Source organism: Podarcis erhardii (genome assembly GCF_964252035.2).
Source record: "Podarcis erhardii genome assembly, chromosome: 2".
NCBI classification, from domain to species: domain Eukaryota; kingdom Metazoa; phylum Chordata; class Lepidosauria; order Squamata; family Lacertidae; genus Podarcis; species Podarcis erhardii.
The window spans coordinates 56,087,733-56,111,728 of NC_138498.1; the positions used below are offsets into that span (position 1 = coordinate 56,087,733).

At 39.4% G+C, this 23,996-nt stretch overlaps 1 protein-coding gene across 11 annotated transcripts in view; it reads right to left on the minus strand.

The window, feature by feature from the left end:
* ARHGAP26 (Rho GTPase activating protein 26) overlaps positions 1-23,996 on the minus strand; it is a 210,882-nt gene that overhangs the window by 22,976 nt on the left and 163,910 nt on the right. For 2 of the 11 annotated variants that reach the window (XM_081852068.1, XM_081852069.1), the window contains exon 21: positions 6,260-6,549. The exons of the other annotated variants lie outside the window; for them this stretch is intronic. In XM_081852068.1, coding sequence (XP_081708194.1) covers positions 6,459-6,549 — 91 coding nt within the window. In that variant the 3' untranslated portion in view covers positions 6,260-6,458. Of the gene's footprint in view, positions 1-6,259; positions 6,550-23,996 lie in introns of those variants that run through there. 11 annotated transcript variants of the gene reach the window in all.

The following is a 23,996-nucleotide window of genomic DNA, read 5'->3' on the forward strand; positions in this document are numbered from 1 at the left end:
TAAAATATAGTACTTAATTGTTTTTAGGTTTCTTTTTTATATATAGAAAACAAACCTGATTGTGCAATTTATGAGAAGTAGAGAACATATATATAAACAGATAACTCTGTTTTCTGGGACAGTGACTGACCAAAGTCAAATTAGATTAACTGTGACAGTGTTGAAGCATATTGAGTGAATATACAAACAGAACCCTTTGAGAGTGGAAATTCTCATTATGTTCAGGAATAATCTTTTTACTTAGTAACATAAGAAGAACCCTGCTGGATCAGACAAAGGGCCCATGTAGCACAACATCCTGTTTTCCCCACAGTGGCTCAACCAGACGCCTCCAGGGAAGCCACAACAAGCAAGATGTGACAGCAAATAGCCCTAATCCAAATGGTTCACTTCTCAAGCATCTGGTATTAGTACAAAGCTCTTCCATTAAAAAACAACCCTACTTTAGTGAATTTGAATTGTCATCAGAATCAAAGTCAGAGAAATACATTTCAGGAGTGTTTCTATAAAGAATATTTCATTTGGCTATTATCTTGCTTTTAAAAAAACCCCAACATACTGGGGAGAAATGGATGTCATATTAAAATTTGTTGATTAGATTCTGATTTTTAAAATTGTTAAAAAAGACACACACACACACACACCCTCCAATAGCCATTGGCTTACTTGAACTTACGCTGAACACATCAGCACTTTAAAAAGTCCAAAGTAAATAAGAGACCTGCACATTCTGTGCAGTCCTGGACATGAGTAACTGCATAGTTGTTTTAATCTCACTGTATCCTATGGGCCACACCATCCTTTCCCACAAGATACCAAAGGTAGAGAGCACGTAAGGCATGCACACACAGCTACAGAAGCCTATTTCTGCCCTCTAATGGAAAGAACGTGACATTTCTACTCAAGTGCAGGTCCCCTTTATCAAATGAGAGCGCAATGGCCTTCCTGCTTCTACCTTAATTTCACTTTGAAGATGAAGTATATATGTTTCTCTGTTCCCTGGACAGTAAAGATATTGCGGGAGGGGGCTATCTGCATTGAGGCCTACACAACATACAACAACAGCAACAGGGAGGGGCCGCCACAAAGGCAGAAATGGGTACATTACTGGGAGAGGTGCCTTTGAAGACAGGCGGCCTCCTCCTGACAGCAGTTGCAAGACAAGTTAAAGTGACAAATTTGTTGGCTCTAGAATGTCCCGGAGGAAAAAAATACCTGCTAGCCCAGTTTAGAGTCTTAACCTATATTATTACCTCAAAGGGCAGATAAGGCCAGTAGGGAACTCCCAAGCTTAATGTATAAACCTAGCCATGCTAAGGATTATGGGCAGCAAGTGAGGCTTTTCAGCTGTTTTTCATTACCACCTTGATCCAGAGAATACCTGTACTCATGTAAGGTAGACAATCAGATTTTAAGAAGCACAATGAATGAAGTTCTCTCTGTGATGATTTAACCAAGCAAACTGGTCAGGAACAAGAACAAAAACATATAAATTTATAGCACATTTTCCTTGGATTTTCACATATCTCAGTCATCCTTATAGAGCCCTGTAAAGTAGGACAAGCATTATGCACATGGAGCTGTTCCAGCACTTCAGTGACTGGAGAAGCTCATGCTTGCCAGGAACTCCCTCTCTATGCTAGTCCACTTACAGAGGTTTAGTGTGGGATCTCATAGGAGTCCTGTTAAAGTTGACAGTCTGAAGTTTTGGCAAACAGCACAATCTTATCTGGTGGACAATACTATGTTACACATATGCTGTACAGGATTTATGAGACAACGTGTGACAGATGCATTTGCAACAACAGAGCTATACATTTCACAATTTTTAAAGCAAAGCTCTACCTTCTGAAGTTAATCAGATACTCAATTATATGAAAGTCTAGACTGGTAAATTTATTGTGTACTGTGTGTACTTTTACAAGAATGGGTGGCTATAGGTGGGAACTGATTGAGAGGCTATTTAGGACAGTGGATGTGCTTGGTAAGGTGGCTATCTATTGTGAGGGAAATGGGACCAGTCCGCTTTCCCCTTTAATTCCTGAGCAGGGGCACTTATGTGATAAAATTCTCCTTACCATTTGGCAGGGTAATATGGCAGGCTAATATGGATTATAAATTTGCAATATACAATCTAGTGAACTGCTGCTTAACCATCTTATCAAACTAAATGTGATATATATATATATATATATATATATATATATATATATATATATATATAAAAAAATAATTACTGCTCTCTGAGCTGTCTTGATAAACATGATAGTAGGGTGTGTTGATTTCTTCAACTTCCAAAAATGAAGGGCGTTAAAAAGTTGTAACATGACTTGGAAATTTTGGTTAAATGACTATAATATAGTGTGATATACTATGTTTCCTTCTTAACCTTAACAATGCAATGCTGTATTTATACCATCCGTTCTGTATCCTGCTATGTGAAAGGAAACTGACCAGCTAAGCATCACTTTAGGATATATTTTTATTAAACACTGTTTATTTGGAATAAATACTCTCCCAACCATGGAAGTGACAAAAGCACATTGCTTACATTTAGACAATGGTGTATAGATTTACTTTACCTACATAAAAAGAAAGAAAAAGGAATATACAGCATCTGGAGTTCAGTCCCCTTTTCCTATCTGTTGTTGCAGGAGATACTTCTTAGGTGAAGCAGAGTGGGAAGACAGATATGAAAGATTACTTTTGACACAAAGATGCCAAAAGCAGGAAACAAAAAAACCCAGCTAAAATTAGATATGTTGAGTTAGGACATTCATCTCTCACAAATGGCAAACACTGTGAAGAGGGAATACTATGAGTCAGCAGCCCAAAATATCCCATGGCTTTAGAACAGGCTCATGTACATCACAGGCTATGGTTCCTGAGCAAACAAATCAGAGATGATTTCCAGAGGAATAAAGCCGTGTTAGTCTGTTGCAGCAAAAAACAACAAAATTTTCATATGGCACCTTAAAGAATAACAAATTTATTAGAGGATAGGCTTTCACGAACTATAAAAATCCACTTCATCAGATGCATGAAGTGCTACCCTGAGTTACAGGTGTGTGTATATATACATATAGTGATGGGGACTGTAAACAGTGAGGTGAGAAGGAAAGGAAATGCAGAAAGTACAGGTGGTAACACACAAGTAACCCACAGCTGTACAAGTCAATGGCAAAATAGTAAAGCAAAACTGCTGGTGTTTGGAATTAACATGCAATAGGGAAGCATGTATTTTTATCTTATGAACTGTCCTGAGATCTGATGAAGGGCAGTATAACAACAACAACAACAACAACAACAACAACAACAACAACAACAACAACAACAATAGAAGAAGAAGAAGAAGGAGGAGGAGGAGGAGGAGGAGGAGGAGGAGGAGAAAATCTCAAAAGTGATGGTGGAACGCGACTGATCTATACTTAAGGAGGAGGGCCTGCTTTTGGCCTAAATGTTAAGAACCCATTCAGAATAACCTAATTTATCTTTCAGGATTTAGGCTGCCCAGTTGCAAATCTGTCTTTGACGGATAGTAAAAACTTTTTTTTATAAAAATATAGGCTAGCTTTTAATCAGTAACCTGCTATTTTCAAGTTTTAGTTATGTTGTCTCATATGAATATTTTGCTAATAATTTCTTATTTTTTTCATTTTCATGATGTGTTATTTTATTATTGTAAGCCACTTCAGTTATTATTTTAATAGAGTACAACATAAACAGTAAATAACAATGAAATGAAGTAAATAAAGTGACAAAATGGTACAGAGACAACAAATGTAGCGTCACAGGTGATTTCTATTCCTTCTGTTAGAAAGGAAAGTCCTGTGCTCCTTATCAGAGACAGAAGAGGAAGGCAGGAGTCTCATCCTTGGGTAGCTTTTCCTCTGAATCAAACAAAATTGCCCTCCCCATTCTCAGGATGCCCTTCTGACACCAACTGGGAAATGAAAGCAGCAAGAGCATCTCCCACAGCAACAGCTATTAAGACAATGAAAAACTGGCAAAGTATTCTGTGCATTCATGCTGAGCCAGAAGAAGCTACATTACAAACTTGCCAGGGACATAATTGCTAAAAAGCACAAAATGCTGTCCTAAATGTTTGTGAGGAAACACAGCCTCTGTGGAACACAAATTCAAGTCCTGTATGCTGCTTATTAAGAATTTTCGCAGTTCCTAAAGATAACTTATTTTATGGAGGATATATTTTGTAAGTTTTCTGCACCATTATGGGGGCATATACAGATCCATACTCAGAAATGGAGGGGTTTCAAAGGCTACATTGCTATTGATTTCTAAGTCTATTCTGTGCCTAGAGAGGAGGGTTCTTTACCAGCACATCCTATACACATAAGTTCACATTTTTTACAAAGGAAAAAGATGGCAAAATATGTATGTACATACAAAATGCAAAGTGTCAAGGTTGATTACTTCCTGGAGAGAGTGCTGTTCTATACATTCATCAAGAACAAAAAAGCAAAAAAGGGATGATTAAAAACTGATTAAAAAGGAGGGCTGCTACCGGGGTCCTTTGAAGAAGTGGCATAACTTTATTTGGAGAGATAGCCTTCTATGATTCAGATATTATACTTACTATATTTGTATAATCTGCCTAATAACATCTGTTATCTAGGTGGTTCACATAAATAAAAGAATATAACATTTATATAGAAAATCATAAAAAATGCAGCAGGGGGGAAAAATCCCCACTGAAGAAAAGATTAAGGGCTGTATCTGGTGGTGGCCTCACCAGCAGAAAGCACCTGTTTCTGTGGGATCTGGCATTCTTCAGCAACAACACGCCCTACACACACACACTGTAGCTGTTCACACCATACTTCTCCAGAGGATTCCCTAACCCTTGAGAGCAACCTGTGGGTAGAGTTGGGGGGACGGGACGCAACAAAACCTGAGTTTCTTACACTGCACAAAGGCCACCAACTAAACCATTCATAAACACCAGTATCATGAAGAAGGGACTGAATGGCAGGGTGACTTTGCTCAATATACCACATGTGAACAAAAAAAGGTGTCTTATGGCAGGCTTCACTGTTGGTCCATCCATTTACTTAAGCAGATTTCTATCTCAGCCGTCTGTTGTAATCAAATATTCAGAGCAATCCATTACTGTCTGCTCCAATAGCTCTTCAATATTTTAGGCGATGATATTTTCCAAGATTGTTCTTCAAAATTCTCTTAACTGAAATTGAACCTGGGGTCTTCTGCATGCAAAGCATATGGTCCATCCCTGAGCTGTGTGCCCTTCCAGTTTTTTTATTATTTTAACAATGCATTCAACGGACATACATACCATGGTGTATCCAGCTAAGTTCTACTCAGAACAGACCCACTGAAATAAATGGACCCAAGTTAGTCATGTCCATTAATATTAATGGATGCACTCAGAGTATGACTAACATTGGGATACAACCCACAATCATCAATGTGCATAACTGTATTGTTAAACTAGTAAAATGTTAAGAAAAAACAACCCAACCCTACAAACAGCTACTTTGCTGCCCATAGATGTCTTTGTAGTTTACAAAAGTTGTGAAAGGTTTTGTGAAAATAAATGGAAGCACTCAAGAGTAAGTGCCTTGAGAATTATGGCCATAGTAATCTTAACTAGCTGCTTTCATGTCCTGGGCAGAAGCTAACATTAATACCCCAGCAATGTGCGGACACCTTGAAAACAAGACTGGCACAACCTTCTGTCAGAAGGGTTTACCAGTGATTGTTCCAGTATTTTCACTGGAGTTTTTTTTTTGTGTAAACCAGATCAAGTTTTGGAAGGGAGAACAAAAAACAGAACTCCACATTTGTCTTCGTATTACCTCTCCTCCCCACCTCTTCCTTTAGTTCTGGCACAGTGCACCAGTTCTATGTTACTGGTGCTTCTGTATGCCTGCACCTTAGCCAAGAGCCCACCTTCCTGAGTGTTAGCTGTGCAACTGATAAATGTTTGTATCTTCTTTCCCATATTCTTGACTCCTTCACTCAAAATTACAACATTCAATGCTTGGAAAAAGAAAAAGAGGCAAAAATGTAGGTCTACCTAGCAATATAATGAACAACTTTAGTAATTAAATTCTTAAAAGATATTAACAGCCAACCAAATCACAAAGTTTATCAAGGTGTATATAACAAATGTGGATAGGTAACTGGGAAGCAAACAAAATCACTGATAAGAGAGATGCTATTTCACCTTTTGATTGCCCTTGCACCCCCACCCCATCATCAACTTGGAATCAAATCACTGGATGCAGAGCATGTATTTATAATAAAAATGCTGCCTCTTCCATCTACTTTTGAGATGAAGAGGGATAGAATGTAGAAAAATAAAATAAACGATTCTTCAAAATGTAAAGTGTGCTAATTTGCGTGTGTGTTTTCTGGGTATGGTACTCTCATGGACATAGTATAACTCCCAGTCAGTCCACTTCAAAAGCAGTTGATCAACATCGCTTGTCAACGCTGCCACCTTCCACAGATGTTTGGCTTGAAGTAGGCACATCTTCAAAGGCTTCTGTTGGATCAGGGGGGATTCTAAATATGAGAACATGGGTGAAAAAAAATAGAGCATAACCAGAAAAAAAGACAAGCAACCTGCTCTTAGAATTCTTAGGCTATTGATAATTTCACAGCTTAGCACTCCTTTGACAACTCTGTCTGCACATCAGCTTCCTCACGACCATAATGCTGCCAAATGGAAAGGCTCAAGGGCATGTTAATTGATGGTTGGGATCCATTACAGTGGCAAAAAGGATCAGAGAGATTATATTACCTCCATCTGGTGGTAAAGTGGTGGTGCTATAGCTACAGCTAATTTATGAAGTTAATTAAGCAGAGGGATCTCCTTTCAGAATGAGATAGGATGTCTTTATGACTTAAGGGTTCTATTTTTCTCTCTGGATCATTAGGAAAAATCTACAATTAATGCAGAAATCTGAGCCAATTAAATGACAAGGCGTCTTGACAAAGCCAATAGGAGGAGGTTACGGGAGACAAATTCCCGTGATTGTGGTGACTGCTTCAGGTATATTTATTCACTAATGAATATGCATGAAGTACACTTAGGGGTCCCTTTACCTTTACCATTTTACACTTATGATAAATATCAAAAGAGAACAAAGAACCCTCTAGGTTTGTCAGATTAAAAAAACAACAGCTGTATCCAAAATCCCTGATATTGCTGACTCTGGGCCATAGAACATCTCCAAAATCCACATCAGTTCAAACTATAACATCTCTTATGTAGCCTATTAGACTATCTGGGAAATTACGGTAAACACATTGAAAAGTTAAAAGTAGTAGAGTAAATTCAGCAGTAACAATTATTGGGATATAAAACTGAGAAAGTAAAAATATAGGGAGAAAAATTAGATTATGTAATGGAAAAGAAAATATTGAAATGAACCATTGAAATGAACCATGGGGAATGAGAAGGGAAATCAAATGCGTGTTTTACATTTGGATTATTGTTAATTGCTTTAATTGTAAAAATGAAATTTGCTTTTAAAAAGTAAATGAGACGTTTTCAAGGGTGTAACCTGATTAAAGCATGAAGAAAAAATAAATGAGCGGAAGAGTTAAGACAGTAGACTAAGCTGAGATGAGGCCGAGGCCACCTGCGAATAAAACATCATAGTAGTCAATACAAGGCCTTAAAACGAAGGCCTAAATAGAGTTTTAGAAGAATCAGCATGAATATTTTGTTTGTGTGTGTGTGTGTGTGTGTGTGTGTGTGTGAGAGAGAGAGAGAGAGAGAGAGAGAGAGAGAGAGAGAGAGAGAGAGAACGGGGGTGTGATTTAAGGATAATGCCCAAGTTTGTAAAAAAATTGTTAAAGAGAAGAGGAAAGTGAATCATTTGAGGAAAACATAATACATTCTGATTCTGCATATTAAATCTGAAATAATGATTTGATATTCAGGTAAATATAGCAGTAAGAAAGATACACAGTGGCTTATCAGTGCAACAGCGATGTTGCAATCCAGAACAAGAAACCAAAGGAAGCAAGTAAAGACCAAAGAGGAGGGAGCCAATAAATGAAACCAGGTTGGATTGGGGGACAGGCAGGATTAGAAGAGGAAACCTGAGAAGAAAAGCCATTGGCAGAAACTATAAACCAAGATGGGGAACTTATGGCCCTCCATATGTTGCTGGACTGCTTTCACATCAGCACTGGCCAGTCTGATCAGGAACAACGGGAGCTGTAGTTCTGCAACATCTAGAGGGAGTTACATTGGCTGACTGTCTTAGCTATTTCTGGGACTTCTTGACAATTCTTATTCTATCGCATAAGGCACTGTTGCACCTGGGGCCTGTGTTGATGTTTTAATCCTGTCAAAAGTGAGAACTTTCCCTTACTGGATTGCAAACATCTTGACAGCTTGTTACATGAACATTTGGACAATTTGTGAACATTTGGTGTCTTCACACCAACTCAGTCAATTGTCACACAGACTCCACTGAACAATAAAATATCAAATGTGTAGATTTCAAACCTTGTGGTATCTGTCACCTTGCAGTTGGTAAATTAAAAACAAAACAAAATTGAAATCTGAGACTGGACATGCTATAAATATGGAAGCCCTGGCCTATCCTGCCTGTCTCTCTCACACACAGTGAATTCTGTTGCTATAGAGCTCAAAGTTGTAAACACTCCATTAAAAGTTTTCCTTTAGAAAAATAATATCTAAACTAAAGCCACTGGGTCTTCTTGCAAATCCAAAGCGTGAAGATACCACTTATTTTGAGGAGATGAAGGCATGCGGCTGCTGTATTTGGCAGTAGCCACACAATTCCCATAACGTTGAGCTTTGGACTTGGAGTAAGACATGTAGAAAAATGAATAGTTTGAACAGTGAATCTCTGTGGATTTTAGAGAAAAGTTCTATGACTCAGAATTTTTCACGAAGAGAATATTCTGTTATAAATTCCTACGTGTCAAATGTTACCCCCCCCCCCAAAAAAACCCCAAACCCGTGCCCCAAATAAAAACAAACTCAGAATGCTTCTCACTGAAATGTTAAGATTCAGTTTGGGGTTTATAACATGGAGAAGAGATCTTCAAAGGCAAACGCAACCATGGAATTAAGAACAGCAAAAGCTTTCCAAAGCCCGCATGGCAAGTTAACAAGAACAAGAAAGGACTATGCAACAGGACAACATATGCACAATATTTTTTGCATTAAAAGCAGAAATAGCCACAGAAAGTAGCCACAACATGTTTACATTCTTTTTTCAGATATTGAATAGGATTCCCTTTTGACCAAGCAGGCTAAAATACTTGCAGTCTCCTCAAATTATGGATTGTAATTTTCCTCTTATGTGCACCCAAACAAGCCTGTTTCACTGATCTTGTGGTTTAGAATGATTGTTCTCCATTGTCAGTTCACGGCAAAATAAAGATCTTCAGGGATTATGAGGAATTCTGAAAACAGAGCCAAATGTTTGCAGAAGCCCTAACTGACATATCTCTCACTAGATATTTCTTGGACATTTAGAAATCATTTATGTATGCAGCAGCTGGTAAGCACAGAGATCTGGATAGAAGAGGTAACACGTGTTTCAAAAATTCATACAATAAAGTATATAGCAGAAAACTGGCATGGGATGCAATCTGAGTTTCAAGACACACTTTGTGATACTGAACAATATGCGATGCTCTTTTTCTACAGATGAAATTACTTTGATTTGCTGGTAAGCAGCAAGTGAAAAACAAGAAAATCAGTTGTGAATCTTGCCTGCCACCACTTTACCCTTTTCTCCCTAAACTATATTTGCACTAGTCTGTCACTCTGCTGTTTTCATTGGCTATTTTCCAACATTATTAAGGCAGGGACAGCGAAAGGAAAGTCAGGAAGAAAAAGGTGGGGACTCGTGATCTGCATAAATTAGCAAATTGGACAGAGGCTCTGTTTAACCATACCATCTTGGCTTTAAAAATGATGAACAAGGAAATGTCAGAAATAAGAGATGCAGTTCTTCAACATCATTTTGCTTTAGATATAATCCTTGCCTCCAAAGGTGGAATTTGTGCCTTAATTCATTCTCATTGTTGCATGTATATATCTGATCAATCGACTAATATCTCCGCTACTATTGATCATATGGAACAAATGATAGCTCATAATCCTTTGAACCCACCCGAAGGTTTTGATCCATGGGAATGGCTCTCTTCTTGGTTGCCTAATAGAACATGGTTAAGAAAAATTTTGCTAATTGTAATTTTGCTTGTTGTAGGATTCATTGTGTTGTGCTGCTGTATTCAATGTTTGCCCTCTCTGGTTGCCCAATGTACTGCATGGTGGTATCGACCCAGACCCACCACAGGGGTTACAAGAGGAATTTATGTTGCAAAATATAGACGCTTAGGTAATGAGATATATGATTCTGCTTAAGGTTCTCTCTTATAATATAAACAAGAAAAGAGGGCATGTGGGAATATGGTCATTTGTCCATAAGAGCATGGGCAAAAGTTTATCATTGCAAGGTGATTTCATAGCAGAAAGCATTGCTTGGAAGCATGAGCAGCGCGTGGACAGCTCATGCCATCCGATGATTGGTTCACGTAGCATAGCATGATCAATTGCGTGGTCTGGTGTGGGACTTCCGGAGGCGGCGCGAACGGCAATGGCTGCCCCTCTTCTAACTGGGAGAGGGAGCTCCGTTGAGAACGGGTCGTCTGCTACGGCAAAGCGGAGACCCACATCGGAAAACCACAGGCAGCAGAAGCCTGTGGTCTCGGGACCCGGCGGGCGCCAGGAGCAACCCCCGAAACGTTGAAGGAACCCCGTAAGGGGCTCCGGATCGCGGAGGGGGGTAGCGGTGCTGTGGGTCGTTTCGCAATCATCGGAGTGAAGCCGCGCTGCTGCTGCCGGTGAGCGCTGACCTCTCTTCCTGATTTTTGATTCGGAAAGCAACAACCCGTGAGTAACAAGGATTTTACAAAATTTTGGGATCTAAAAACTCTGAATTTGGCTGAAAGCGGAGTGATGAAAAACAGGAAGTCCGTCTTCCGCTGCCATTGAACTTCAAAGTAAAGGGCTGGAGGAGTGGAGGCAAAGAGCGAACTTTTAACCTAACTGATCTGAGCACCCACTGAATTTCTCTTTAAGCAGAATAACGACTTTAAGCATTGGATTTTATGACTTTTATCTGGACTGTGATACCCTTCTTCTATTGGGATTACAATTTAAGCAAGAAACCCAGGTGCTGGAACTGCCTGAGTAACTGAATAGTCAGCTTGCAGGTTTGGATACTTTGAACTTAAATTTTGAAACAATCTGAGGGAGTTTGGACTTGCTACTTTGAAGCATCATCTGGAATGCCAGTAAGCACTGTCTGAAACATTGTGGTTTTTAAATACTGACTCTGCTAAAACTTATTTTATTGAAGGTTCCTGGACATTAAATTTGATTTCTTTAATTTTATTGGAATTGATCTCTTCCCTAAAGACATTTTAAGCTCCCCCTAGAGGATTTGGGATTTATAGCAGTGACATTGTTTTACTTTCCTTTTCCCGGCCTCCTGTTTGACTGCTACCATCTGGGCTGTTGATTTCTCATGGGAACAACTCAGCTTGACCTTGACTTTTAGATAACTCTGGAATGAGTGGCGCAAGAAAAAAGGGACCAAAAACCAGACAAACAACTTTAACAACCTTAACCGCAGCCTTTCAGGCACGTAGATCATCTGTGCCTACTTTGCCTTCTGAGGAAGAAGCTGCTTCTCTGCCAAGGGCAGGGGAGGGAGAAACAGAGGAATTACAGTTGGAAGATATGGCCTCAGGAGCAACCGGCTCCATTTTAGAGAAAATCCTTGAAAAATTGGAATCTTTGGATAAAAAAGCTGACCAGCAAACAGCCAAAATTGATCAAAACACAGAATGTCTAAATAGATTAACTGGACAAGTAGCACAGAATGTACAAGCAATTGGAGAACTGAAGGAGGCTGCAGGTGAAAATCGGAAATTGGCTGAGGATACCAGCCAAAGACTTGGAAAGTTAGAAAAAGAGGTAAGACCACTCTGTAAACAAGTAGGTGAACATCAGACCTATCTTTCTATGATAGAACTGCGGAACAGGGAGACTAACTTAAGGATAAGGTCGGTACCAGAAGCGGAAGAAGGCAACTTAGCTGAGTTTCTGACTAAAGAATTTTCCAAGTTTTGGAACTTAGAGGAAAAAGACTTTAAAATCGTATCAGCTTTTAGGCTTGGAAGACTTATAAAGAAAGAGAAGCCCAGAGACTGTCTGATAACACTGAGATCAAAGGAGGAAAGGGACAAGATTTTGGGCCTGCATTACGGAAAGTCACTGGACATTTCGGACAAAAGAATTGAAATTTACAAGGACATTCCTAAACAACTGTTGGACCTTAGATCTGACTATTTGGAACTAGTAAGATTGTTGAGGAGCAATTCAATCATCTTCAGGTGGGATTTCCCCCAAGGACTATCTTTCACTTTTAGAGGGAAGAAGATTAAAATCAGAACACTGGAAGACAGAGACAAGTTTCTGACTGCATACGGAGAGGACCTTCAAAAAGGACTTGAACTACCCTCGGGGCCTGAACCACCAGGGGTACCTGCACCCTCGGACCCTGAAGACCCGGAGAACAAAGTACCACCCCAAGGAAAATAACCAGATTTATTCAGGATGTCTCTGCAACTTTTGAGCTGGAATATAAATGGCTGTAACATCCCGGAAAAAAGGAGGAAAAATTTTCACATATTAAAAAAGGAGCAATTGGACATTATTTGTTTACAAGAAACACATGTAACTAGGCTCCACAGAAAAGTGTTAATAAATAAAAGGCTTGGCCAGGAATTTATATCTTCGGACATAGTAAAGAAGAGAGGCGTGGTGATATATGCAAAAGAGAGCCTTTCACCTAAATTTTTATTCAAAGATGAACATGGAAGAATTTTGGCAATTGAAATACAACATCAAGGAGAGAAAATTCTGATATTAGGAATTTATGCCCCAAATGAAGGGAAATCGGAATTTTACAAGAAGTTGCACGAGATTATGCTGGACTATCTGGACTATAACAACATCATTATGATGGGAGATATGAATGGGGTTGTATCAACTAACATGGATAAGTCACAAAGCCAAAATGTCACAAAAGACGGAAGACTACCAAAGACCTTTTTTGAAATGACAGACAATATGGATTGGATTGATATCTGGAGAATGAAGAACCCCTTGGGAAGAGAAGGAACATTTTTCTCTGAAGCCCAGCTGACTTGGACAAGAATCGACCAAATATGGATAACTAGAGGTCTGGCACCCAAGGTCAGAAAGGTGGAAATCTGCCCAAAGACCTGCTCCGACCATAATGCACTGAAAATGGACATGACACTATTACCAACCGGCTCCTTTAGATGGAAGATGAATGACAATTTGTTTAGAGATCAGGAGATCATTAAGAAGGCCCAAAAAGTTTTGAAGGACTACTTTGAGATAAACATGAACACTACGGTGGAAAAAAGAACTATTTGGGATGCAAGCAAAGCCGTGATGAGGGGGTTCTTGATACAAGAGAATGCTGTAAAGAAAAGAACACAAAATGAGAGGAAAGATAAGATCTTGGAGAAAATTAAAGAATTAGAGAAGAAGTTAAGATTAAATCCGAAGTCGCAGCCGATTCTGAGAGAAATCAAACTTCATCAAGCACAATATTCTAAACTGATAAATCAGGAAATAGAGTGGAAGATTAAACTAATGAAACAAAAAACCTTTGAATCGGCAAACAAATGTGGGAAACTGCTAGCTTGGCAGTTGAAGAAGAGACAAAAATTAAATACAGTTACAAATCTGGAAATTGAAGGAAGAAACATTCAGAACCCCGCGGAGATTAGAAAATGTTTTCAGAAATATTTTAAAAAATTATATACTCAAGGGCCGCAGGATGAGGCTGAGATTAAACAATTTTTGGAAAAAAATGGACTAAAAAAACTGTCACAAGAAAATAGATCACTCCTGAACAGCAAAATAGCACGACAAGAGATTGAACAAGCCATTCAGAACATGCAACTGGGCAAATCTCCAGGGCCAGATGGGCTGACCTCCAAGTATTATAAGACATTAAAAGACTACTTGATACAACCACTGATGGAGGTCAGCAATGAAATTATGGAGGGGAAGAGGGCGCCGGAATCGTGGAAGGAAGCTTTCATCACATTGATACCCAAATCGGAGTCTGAAAAGACACAACTTAAGAACTATCGTCCCATCTCCCTTTTAAATGTGGATTACAAAATATTTGCAGATGTTTTGGCAAGTAGATTTAAAAAAGTTCTAAATGAAGTAATTCATAAAGACCAGGCAGGCTTTCTCCCAGGTAGACACATGTTTGCTAATATAAGGAACATTATTGACATCTTGGAACTCTTGCAAACAGACATAAACACAAAAGCAGTGCTAATCTTTATAGACGCGGAGAAGGCCTTTGATAATATCTCTTGGAAATTTATGAAGGGAAATTTAAAAGAAATGGGAGTGGGACGGGGTTTTGAAAATGGGATTGAGGCAATATATTCAGAACAAAAGGCCAAATTGATAGTTAACAATGTGGTTACAGAAGAGTTCAAAATTGAAAAAGGAACACGACAAGGCTGCCCGATTTCCCCTTTGTTATTTATCTCGGTTCTGGAAGTGCTCTTAAATATGATTAGAGGGGACCGGTTGGTGGAAGGGATTCAGGTCGGAGCGAAACAATACAAACTTAAAGCCTTTGCAGATGACCTAGTTCTGACCCTGCAGGAGCCAGAATCTAGTACAAAAAGAGTATTACAATTGATTCAAGACTTTGGTCGGGTGGCGGGATTTAAACTAAATAAACAGAAAACTAAGGTGTTGGGAAAAAACTTGACAGATACAGAGTCAGAACGGTTTCAGAGAGAAACAGAACTAACTGTGGTTAAAAAAGTAAAGTACCTAGGGGTAAGTATAACAGCAAAAAATCTGAGTCTATTTAAGGATAACTATGAAAAATGTTGGTCTGAAATTAAGAGAGACTTGGACAGTTGGACAAAATTGAAGCTTTCTTTGCTAGGCCGAATTGCTGCTATTAAGATGAATGTATTGCCAAAAATGTTGTTTTTGTTTCAAACATTGCAGATTGTGGACAAGACAGAGTGCTTCCAGAAGTGGCAGAGAGATATCTCTAAATTTGTCTGGCAGGGCAAAAAGCCCAGAATTAAGTTTAAGATATTAACTGATGCGAAAGAAAGAGGGGGCTTTGCCCTGCCAGACCTAAAGCTGTACTATGAAGCCGCAGCTTTCTGCTGGCTAAAAGACTGACTACTTCTGGAGGACACTGATGTACTGGACCTGGAAGGCTTTAACAATGCTTTTGGTTGGCATGCATATTTATGGTAGGACAAGGTTAAGATCAATAAGGCCTTTAAGAACCATATTGTCAGGAAAGCAGTATTTAATGTCTGGACAAAATACAAAGACTTATTGGAAAACAAAACTCCAAGGTGGCTTTCACCTCTGGAAGCTAAGGCCCGAAAAAGACCCAATATGGAGGCCAAATGGCCAAAATATTGGGAAATATTAGAAAAAGATGGAGACAATTGGAAATTGCAGAGTTTGGAGAAAATGAAGGATAAAGTGCGAGACTGGTTACATTATGCTCAGATTAAAGAAGTCTTTAAAAACGATAAAAAGTTAGGGTTCCAGGTGGAGAAATTGAAGTTGGAAACAGAATTGTTAGAACCAAGGTACTAAGGTACTATCAAGAATGTATAACTTGCTGTTAAAATGGAATACACAAGACGAAATGGTTAAATCGGCTATGATAAAGTGGGCACAGGACATTGGGCATAACATTATGTTTGAGGACTGGGAAAGGTTGTGGACCACTGGGCTGAACTTCACTGCATGTAATGCTCTGAAGGAAAATGTAATGAAAATGATATATAGATGGTACATGACCACAGTTAAACTTGCCAAAATATACCATTTGTCTGAAAATAAATGTTGGAAATGTAAAGAAAGTGAAGGAACATTCTTTCACCTCTGGTGGACTTGCCCTAAAGTGAAGGCCTTCTGGGAAATCATATATAATGAGTTGAAAAAGGTATTTAACTATACCTTCACTAAGAAACCAGAGGCCTTCCTTCTGGGTATTGTCGGTCAGAAGGTGCTAAAGAAGGACCGAACATTTTTTATGTATGCAACAACGGCAGCAAGGATACTCATCGCTAAGAACTGGAAAACGCAAGATCTACCCACACTGGAAGAATGGCAGATGCAGCTGATGGACTATATGCAACTGGCCGAGATGACTGGCAGAATCCGAGACCTGGGAGAAGAGAGGGTTGAAGAAGACTGGAAGAAATTTAAGATTTATTTACAAAAATATTGTAATTTGGTTGAATGTTAAGAAGGATGCTAGATCATAAATAATTGTCCACCACTAAATTAGATTTGAATTCGATGATAAGTGAGACTAAGGAAAATAAAAACCTTTTGGAGAATTGCTAGATTATACTTAAATGAGCGGATATAAGATTGTAAACAAGATGATAATTTGCTTGAAAAAACTTTTTAACGATGCAAGTGGGAGCGGGAGACGTGAGGGAGTCCAAAGAAGTGATGAAATTATGTTATGATATAAGTAATGTTGTTTATTATTTATGCATTTGTATTCAAAAATTTTAATAAATATTTATATATATAAAAAAAACACAATTGCGTGGTCTGGTGTGAGAACATGAGACTAATGTATTGTATTGTCTTTTATCTGCTGACTGAGGCAAAGCTCTCTCCTTGAATTTGTATCTTTTCTTCGGCACACAATAAAGGTTGGGGCTACAGCAGCTTCTGGAGAGCTGCGGCCAGATTTCTGCAACCCATCTTGGTGTGAGACTGATTATTTACGGATGGTGAGCAGGTTCTCGTCAGAAGAGTTAAGAGAAGGCCCTTGGGGGGGGGGAGGGTTTCTCTGTGTGTAACAGTTTTAGTCCTTTGGTTACACAGGGGAAGAGAAAGGAGGAATTGGTAAAGAAGCAGGTGGCATTGGACAGGGGTAAAGACGGCATTTGGAGGAATGAGGAGGAGTATGTAAGGTAGTGAGGAAAGTAAATGTGTGTGAGAGAGAGAGTTTTATGGCTCTGGAGACTGGGGAGAATAAAGCTGGGGGGAGGAAGGAATTGGGATGGGGTGGATATAGGTAGATGGAGCTTAAGGGTGCATTAGGAGAAATGAATATGTCAGTGTCCCTCCTTTCTTGCTGTACTCAAACTTCTGCCTCTTCCATTCTTTATTTCGCTCATGAGAGAGAGATAAAGGACGCAGAGCCATTAAATATTCCACAGTACCTTCACACAATACATTCCACTCTTGGTACCATGTGATGCCTTCAACAACAAGTTGAACATAATCTTATTTAATTTAGTGACTTAAGTGGGTTGGTAAGATAAAGGGGGGGGGGCTAGTAGTTGCATGTGGTGGGTGGGAAGGTGAAGATCTAGTGGGTTAACATGAGGAAGTGGGGATGTTGATGAGAAGAAAGCAGGAGGGCAAATCTCCCCTAGTAACAAATACAACTGTGCTGTATGCAGTACCATTCCTGAGAATCCAACCTGAATAAAGGTAGTAATCGAAACAGATGCAAGACTTTTGCCAGACCTCAAATCCTCAAAACAGGAAGAGGCAAATGTGAGGATTTGATGGAGGACAGTGCTAGTAGACTATATTCTTGACCTAAAAAGCAAGAGAATCAAGGGGCTTAATTCTCTTCAATTCAGTGTGAGACACAAGATATAAGACACCCACAAGAGACATTTAATTTATGAGAAAAATGAGTTGTGAGTGTCTGAAAACCACATCAAAGGGGGGTGGGAGGAATCAATGCTTGACCATCAAAGGGGGGTGGGAAGAATCAATGCTTGACCATCAATCCAGATGTTCTAGGTATAAAAAAAGACACTAAAACTATTATGAACAGTATTACACACTTAGGGATGCATCTTGAGAAAGAAGAAAGTCGCACACTAAGTTCTTACAATAACCACTTTTACACATCGATCCATGATTAATGTCCTCTCTAGCTCAATTTCTATAGCAAAAAACTGAACCCTCATTATCCTTTCTAAGAGCTTCTTTCATTGCTGCAAGAGTACAGTATTGCACATGAACTGCAAAATATTAAAATGAAATTGAGGACACATGACCTCACAACACAAAAGCTGTGTTCTTTCAACAGTTTCCATTAAAAAGGGTCATTAATGTTTCAACTTGGTATACAGATTTGTTCCCCTACCTCTCATTTCAGCAAGTGAATGGACAGAAAATACCTCTCAGCTTGATTCATAATAGATCAAAGCTGGATAAAATAGGAAATAAAAGTCAACTTTCAGTATCCAGCAGACACATGCTGTATTTTAATCTTTGGTAAACAGTATATATTTGAAATATATACTTCAAATATATTTGAAAATATATATTTCAAAATATATTTGAAGTATATATTTGACACTATTTTTTGTGTCTTCCTAAAACGAAAAACCAGGTAGAGAAAAAATGAAGGTATACACAGAGTCAAAGAAGGTGTTGTTTAACCGCTCTTAGCAGGGACTAATATGACAAATATGACAGCTCACTTCAGAGTTTCTCAACAATGAGTGGGTGATTACTCTCCTCTAAACCAAAATCTGACAATTCATGCTCCCATTTGTCACATTACATGATTTGTCACTATAGGGTTTGTAATTTGCTATGAATTAAGATGATTAAGGACCATACATACAGCTATAACTCAGACTTAGGATCCTGCTGGCTGTGAGATGTGTATGATTCAACTACATTTCTGTTTCTGAATTCAGAGTTATAATTCTAGATTTCCAATCATTTGTGATATTGGTAACAAGACATCAGCCATTTGCTAAGCTATGCTGGGTGCAAACACTATGACTATATCATTCAGTACATATCAAAACAACAGCAAATCCATCCCGAGGCAGGGCGGGGGACACAATATTAAGATGTAGTGAATCAATTTCCTATACAAACAATCTATCTGTAGTGAATCAAGTTCCTATACAAACAGTAGCTGTCATTGTATTCATTGGAAGGTCAAGAAAGAGGACAACTAGGAAGGGGAAGATCTACTATGAAACTAATGAAGCTTAAGCTTCAGGGCCCCTAATCCCAGAGGGGACCAGAAGCAACTTTAGTCCACATTGTGGTTTTTTGTGGGGGGTTTTAAATGGGTCACATGACACAAATTGATTAATTTTTTTCTGTCTGTATTTCAACAATCCCAAAGTTTGAGAGCCAATAGCACAGCTGTTGTAAAGGTTGTTGTAAACAACCCCACTGAAGAAGAAAACAGTGATTACCCAGACCACATTGCTGGTTGCAAAGGGGCCCCCATAACAGTTCAATCTTCAGGGGTACAAAAATGTTTGGAGGGAATGACCAGCTTACCTGTTACCACTCATTCTACCAAGCATATTTCTGCAACCAGCCACTTGCAGTATTCATACGTTCTTCTAGCACAAAATAGTTACTGAAATCAATTATTTTATTTACTCTTGGTTTATCTTAGTGGCTTTCCCCCAAGGAATAGATGGATTGTAACCTAAGCAAATACAAGCCTTTAACTTCTGATTATCAATTTATTTGTGTGTGTTTTTTAATGAATTTACCTGTGCAAATTCAGTAAACAGAAAAGTTTGCATTTTGAAGTGGCTTTTATTACTATTTAGATCTGGTACAAAAACAGCACTTTTTAACTGAGAACAACTTGGGTGAGGGTCCTGCCAAATAAGAGGTAAAAATGAAAATACACGGCACTGGTAATTTACAAAAACTGTTAACTCAACCTTCTGCATGGCATGAACTTAATTTACACCGATATATTTCCGACTGGTCTTTGCAATCTATAGATATTCCCAAAACAACAAAATTGGCAGTTGCATTAGATGTGTTAAAGCAGAGCGTTATGATATTACACGAAGAAGCTGTGTTATGATCTATAGCAATCGACCCTTGAAACTGCTATCAAGTTATATGGAGGAAAACACATCTCTAATCGGTAGCAATGTTTCACTACAAAGCAAGCTTAAGAGTATTCTGCATGCTAGGGCAATATATCCAAAGCAAGTCAGGTCATCCAAAAAGCTCTGTGAAAATGTAGTTCACAGCACAGGGAACAGTGCATCGGTTCCACAGTATCTCAGCATCTCAGATTAATCTGGCAGGTAGACAAAGTGAGGGGCTGATGAGCTCTGTGTTTGTCATTACACTACAAGCCTACACACAACCTCAAGGAATATCTGTTGTCTACAGTAACTGACGCTGCCGAAAACAGAAATATATTGATCGCTTAACAAACTGTAGATGCGCTTGGGCGATTACCAAGAACCTTCGAGCCTGCATGTTAGAGCATACTTACATATTACTTTGGGCCAGGGTTAAGGGTTTCATTCAAGAGAGTAACTTAAAATTGTACAGCTCTCCTGCCCCCTGCCATGCTTTTTAACATCTACATGAAACTGCTGGGAGAGATCATCAGGGGGTTTGGACTGGGTGTCCATCAATATGCAGATGATACCTAGCTCTACCTCTCTTTCAAATCAGAACCAATGAAGGCAGTGAAGGTCCTGTGTGAGTGCCTGGAGGCGGTTGGGGGATGAATGGTGGCTAATGGATTGAGGTTGAATCCTGGGGGACAGGGGGCGGGGTGGTGTGGAGGACTCCCTGATCCTGAATGGGGTAACTGTGCCCCTGAAGTGCGCAGCCTGGGAGTCATTTTGGACTCACAGCTGTCCATGGAGGCACAGGTCAATTCTGTATCCAGGGCAGCTGTCTACCAGCTCCACCTGGTACACAGGCTGAGACCCTATCCGCCTGCAGGCTGTCTCGCTAGAGTGGTGCATGCTCTAGTTATCTCCTGCTTGGACTACTGCAATGTGCTCTACGTGAGGCTACCTTTGAAGGTGACCCGGAAACTACAACTAATCCAGAATGTGGCAGCTAGACTGGTGACTGAGGGCAACCGCCGAGACCACATAACACCCGTCTTGAAAGACCTACATTGGCTCCCAGTATGTTTCCGAGCACAATTCATAGTGTTGGTGTTGACCTTTAAAGCCCTAAATGGCATCGGCCAAATATACCTGAAGGAGCATCTCCACCCCCATTGTTCTGCCCGGATGCTGAGGTCCAGCGCAGAGGGCCTTCTGGCGGTTTCCTCATTGCGAGAAGCAAAGCTACAGGGAACCAGGCAGAGGGCCTTCTCGGTAGTGGTGCCCGCCCTGTGGAATGCCCTCCCATCAGATGTCAAAGAGATAAACAACTACCTGATATTCAGAAGACATCTGAAGGCAGCCCTGTTTAGGGAAGTTTTTAATGTGTGACATCTTAGTGTATTTTTGGTCTTTGTTGGAAGCCGCCCAGAGTGGCTAGGGAAACCCAGCCAGATGGGCGGGGTACAAATAATAAATTATTATTATTATATTATAGCTGGACTTCACCTCAGAAATCCTCTGCAGGATTTATTGTTCCACCTGAATAAGAGCTCTGTGAAGTGTAAAAGCTTGCACACTCTCAAATACGAAATTAGCAACATGCAATCTCTCACTTCTAATGTATGACATTGTGCTCAAGGGCTGTTTTCTTAAAAAAACGACAATGTGTTAACTCAAATACTTGATGTGGGGAATGCTCAACCACTAAGCTGAATTTGTGAACAGGCCCAACAGGAAACTAGGAGCAGCTTAATATTTCTTTGTAGACTAAATATACCTTAAGGAACTGTCTGGAATCCCAAGACTGCACTCCCATAGTTGAGAGAAATTCAACAAGGACTTGTTCTAATTATATAAAGGAGGCTAAAGCAACTACTGGGCACATAACCAGGAGACCAGAATCACAGGGAAGCTGCCTTTCAAAAGGAAAACTGTAAAGTTGAGAATGTTTTTATTTCAAACCCTCAACATCCTACTTAGGAAACAGAAACGTCTCATGCACATTGTCCCATTCCCAGCCCAGATACTTGGGCCAGCCAAAGGTATCCTTACTCCCACCCAAGAACTAGCAAAAAAGAAGTTGATATTGGAAATAGCCCCCTTGGAAACATCAAAAACCAAGTCTTTTATCTAAAGTAGATCTTAGTAACTGTTCGGTGTACACACTACTGAATGCATGCATAGTTTTTTAATGCTCTGCTGATACACACACCATCTCTTGACCTACTTTCATTATGACTGGATACTGATAATGGCCAGACATGATGCTAACAAATTACACATTCACACACGAGCACTAATAAAATGCTTCTACTTACCAAAAGATGACCTATCCTTTTCTATATAATATTTTCAAATTGTCAGAAGATTTTATGAGCCTCCTTCTCTAGTACACCCAAGAAGTGCATCTTAGAGTTCTAGTACATCATACAACTAACTTTTCCTTCATTAAAGAAATTTCTAGCCCCTAATAAAACGCTGTAACTTCCCTTCAGATAAGAATTGCTTCACTTGGTGTAGGGAACTTTGCCCCAGGAACTTCAAGTGTTTTGTGGTGGCAACAAAAACAACTAAGTAAAACAACATTTCAAAACAAACATAAACACACACACACTTCTTCCCAAGGCTGATTATAGGTCAACATTAGTTTGACTATAACTCCTCCTGAGCAATACTGACAAGTATCTGACAGCAGGCAAATCCTATTGAATTGAAGAGCAGCTTCTGCCCAGACCTTTTCTGTATAAAACCAAACCCCAAGCCTAATAAATAAAATGCATTCACATAATAATCCAATCGGTTGCTAGACAGGAAATATCTTTGCCCTTTGGCAAAATCACTTCTGAGAACTTCCTGACTTGCAATTGTCTTTGTAGACAGGCAAAGCAAAAAAATCTGAAAACTTCCCTGTAGAAAGCCAGTGATCACACAAACAAGTAGGAACAAATATAATATAAAATGCAGCAGATAAGTGCAGTTCTGAAGCAGACTTATCAGAAAGTTTATATTTCATATTTTATTTAAGTTGCCTGATCTTATAATGCGGCAAAGAATGTTTGTAAACTTTATAGTCAAAAGCAGCATGAATAACTTCTTGCAATATATGTGTGCAGAGAATATGTTATTTATGTAGAACAGAAAGTGCAAAATACCACTTTTCATCCTATATACAGCACATTTGTGCCAAGGTAGATTTTAAATTCATTTTACAGACATAAGAAAAGCATAAAATGCCTTTAGTGGTGAGTGCATTTGCAGACCCCCTGGTATTATTGTGTAATATCCATGGGTCCACAGATGCAGCTGCCAACACACATCACCACATACTACTCTCCATTTCTGGCAATTGCATCTGCCCTGGTTTCCCAGCTTAAAGTTCTTTGCAAACTTCATTGAACTAGGAGGGACTGGAGACTTTTACGGTGCCAAATTTGAGAAACCAACTTTGCTCCCGTCATATCCCCTGGAATGCACAGGAAGACTCAAACGGCTTCTGCCTTCTTCTAAGCCAAGGGTGAAGTGAGAGACTGTCTCTGCCCTTCCCTTAAATTATCTGCACACACTAGTGATATGGGATAAGGGGGGAGAGAGAATCTATTGTATATTGAACCAAATCAATGTTTGTATTCCCTTGTTTATAACCTGTACATTGTTAGAAACATCATTTAAAGAACAGGAAACTGGATATTTAATCTTAATGGTTAAATATATATATATTTAAAATGCATAGGTTCTAAACCCTTATTTTACAGTGGTACCTCGGGTTACAGATGCTTCAGGTTACAGACACTTCAGGTTACAGACTCCGCTAACCCAGAAATAGTACCTTGGGTTAAGAACTTTGCTTCAGGATGAGAACAGAAATCGCACAGTGGCGGCGCAGCGGCAGCGGCAGCGGCAGCAGGAGGCCCCATTAGCTAAAGTGGTACCTCGGGTTAAGAACAGTAAGAACAGACCTCCAGAACAAATTAAGTTCTTAACCCGAGGTACCACTG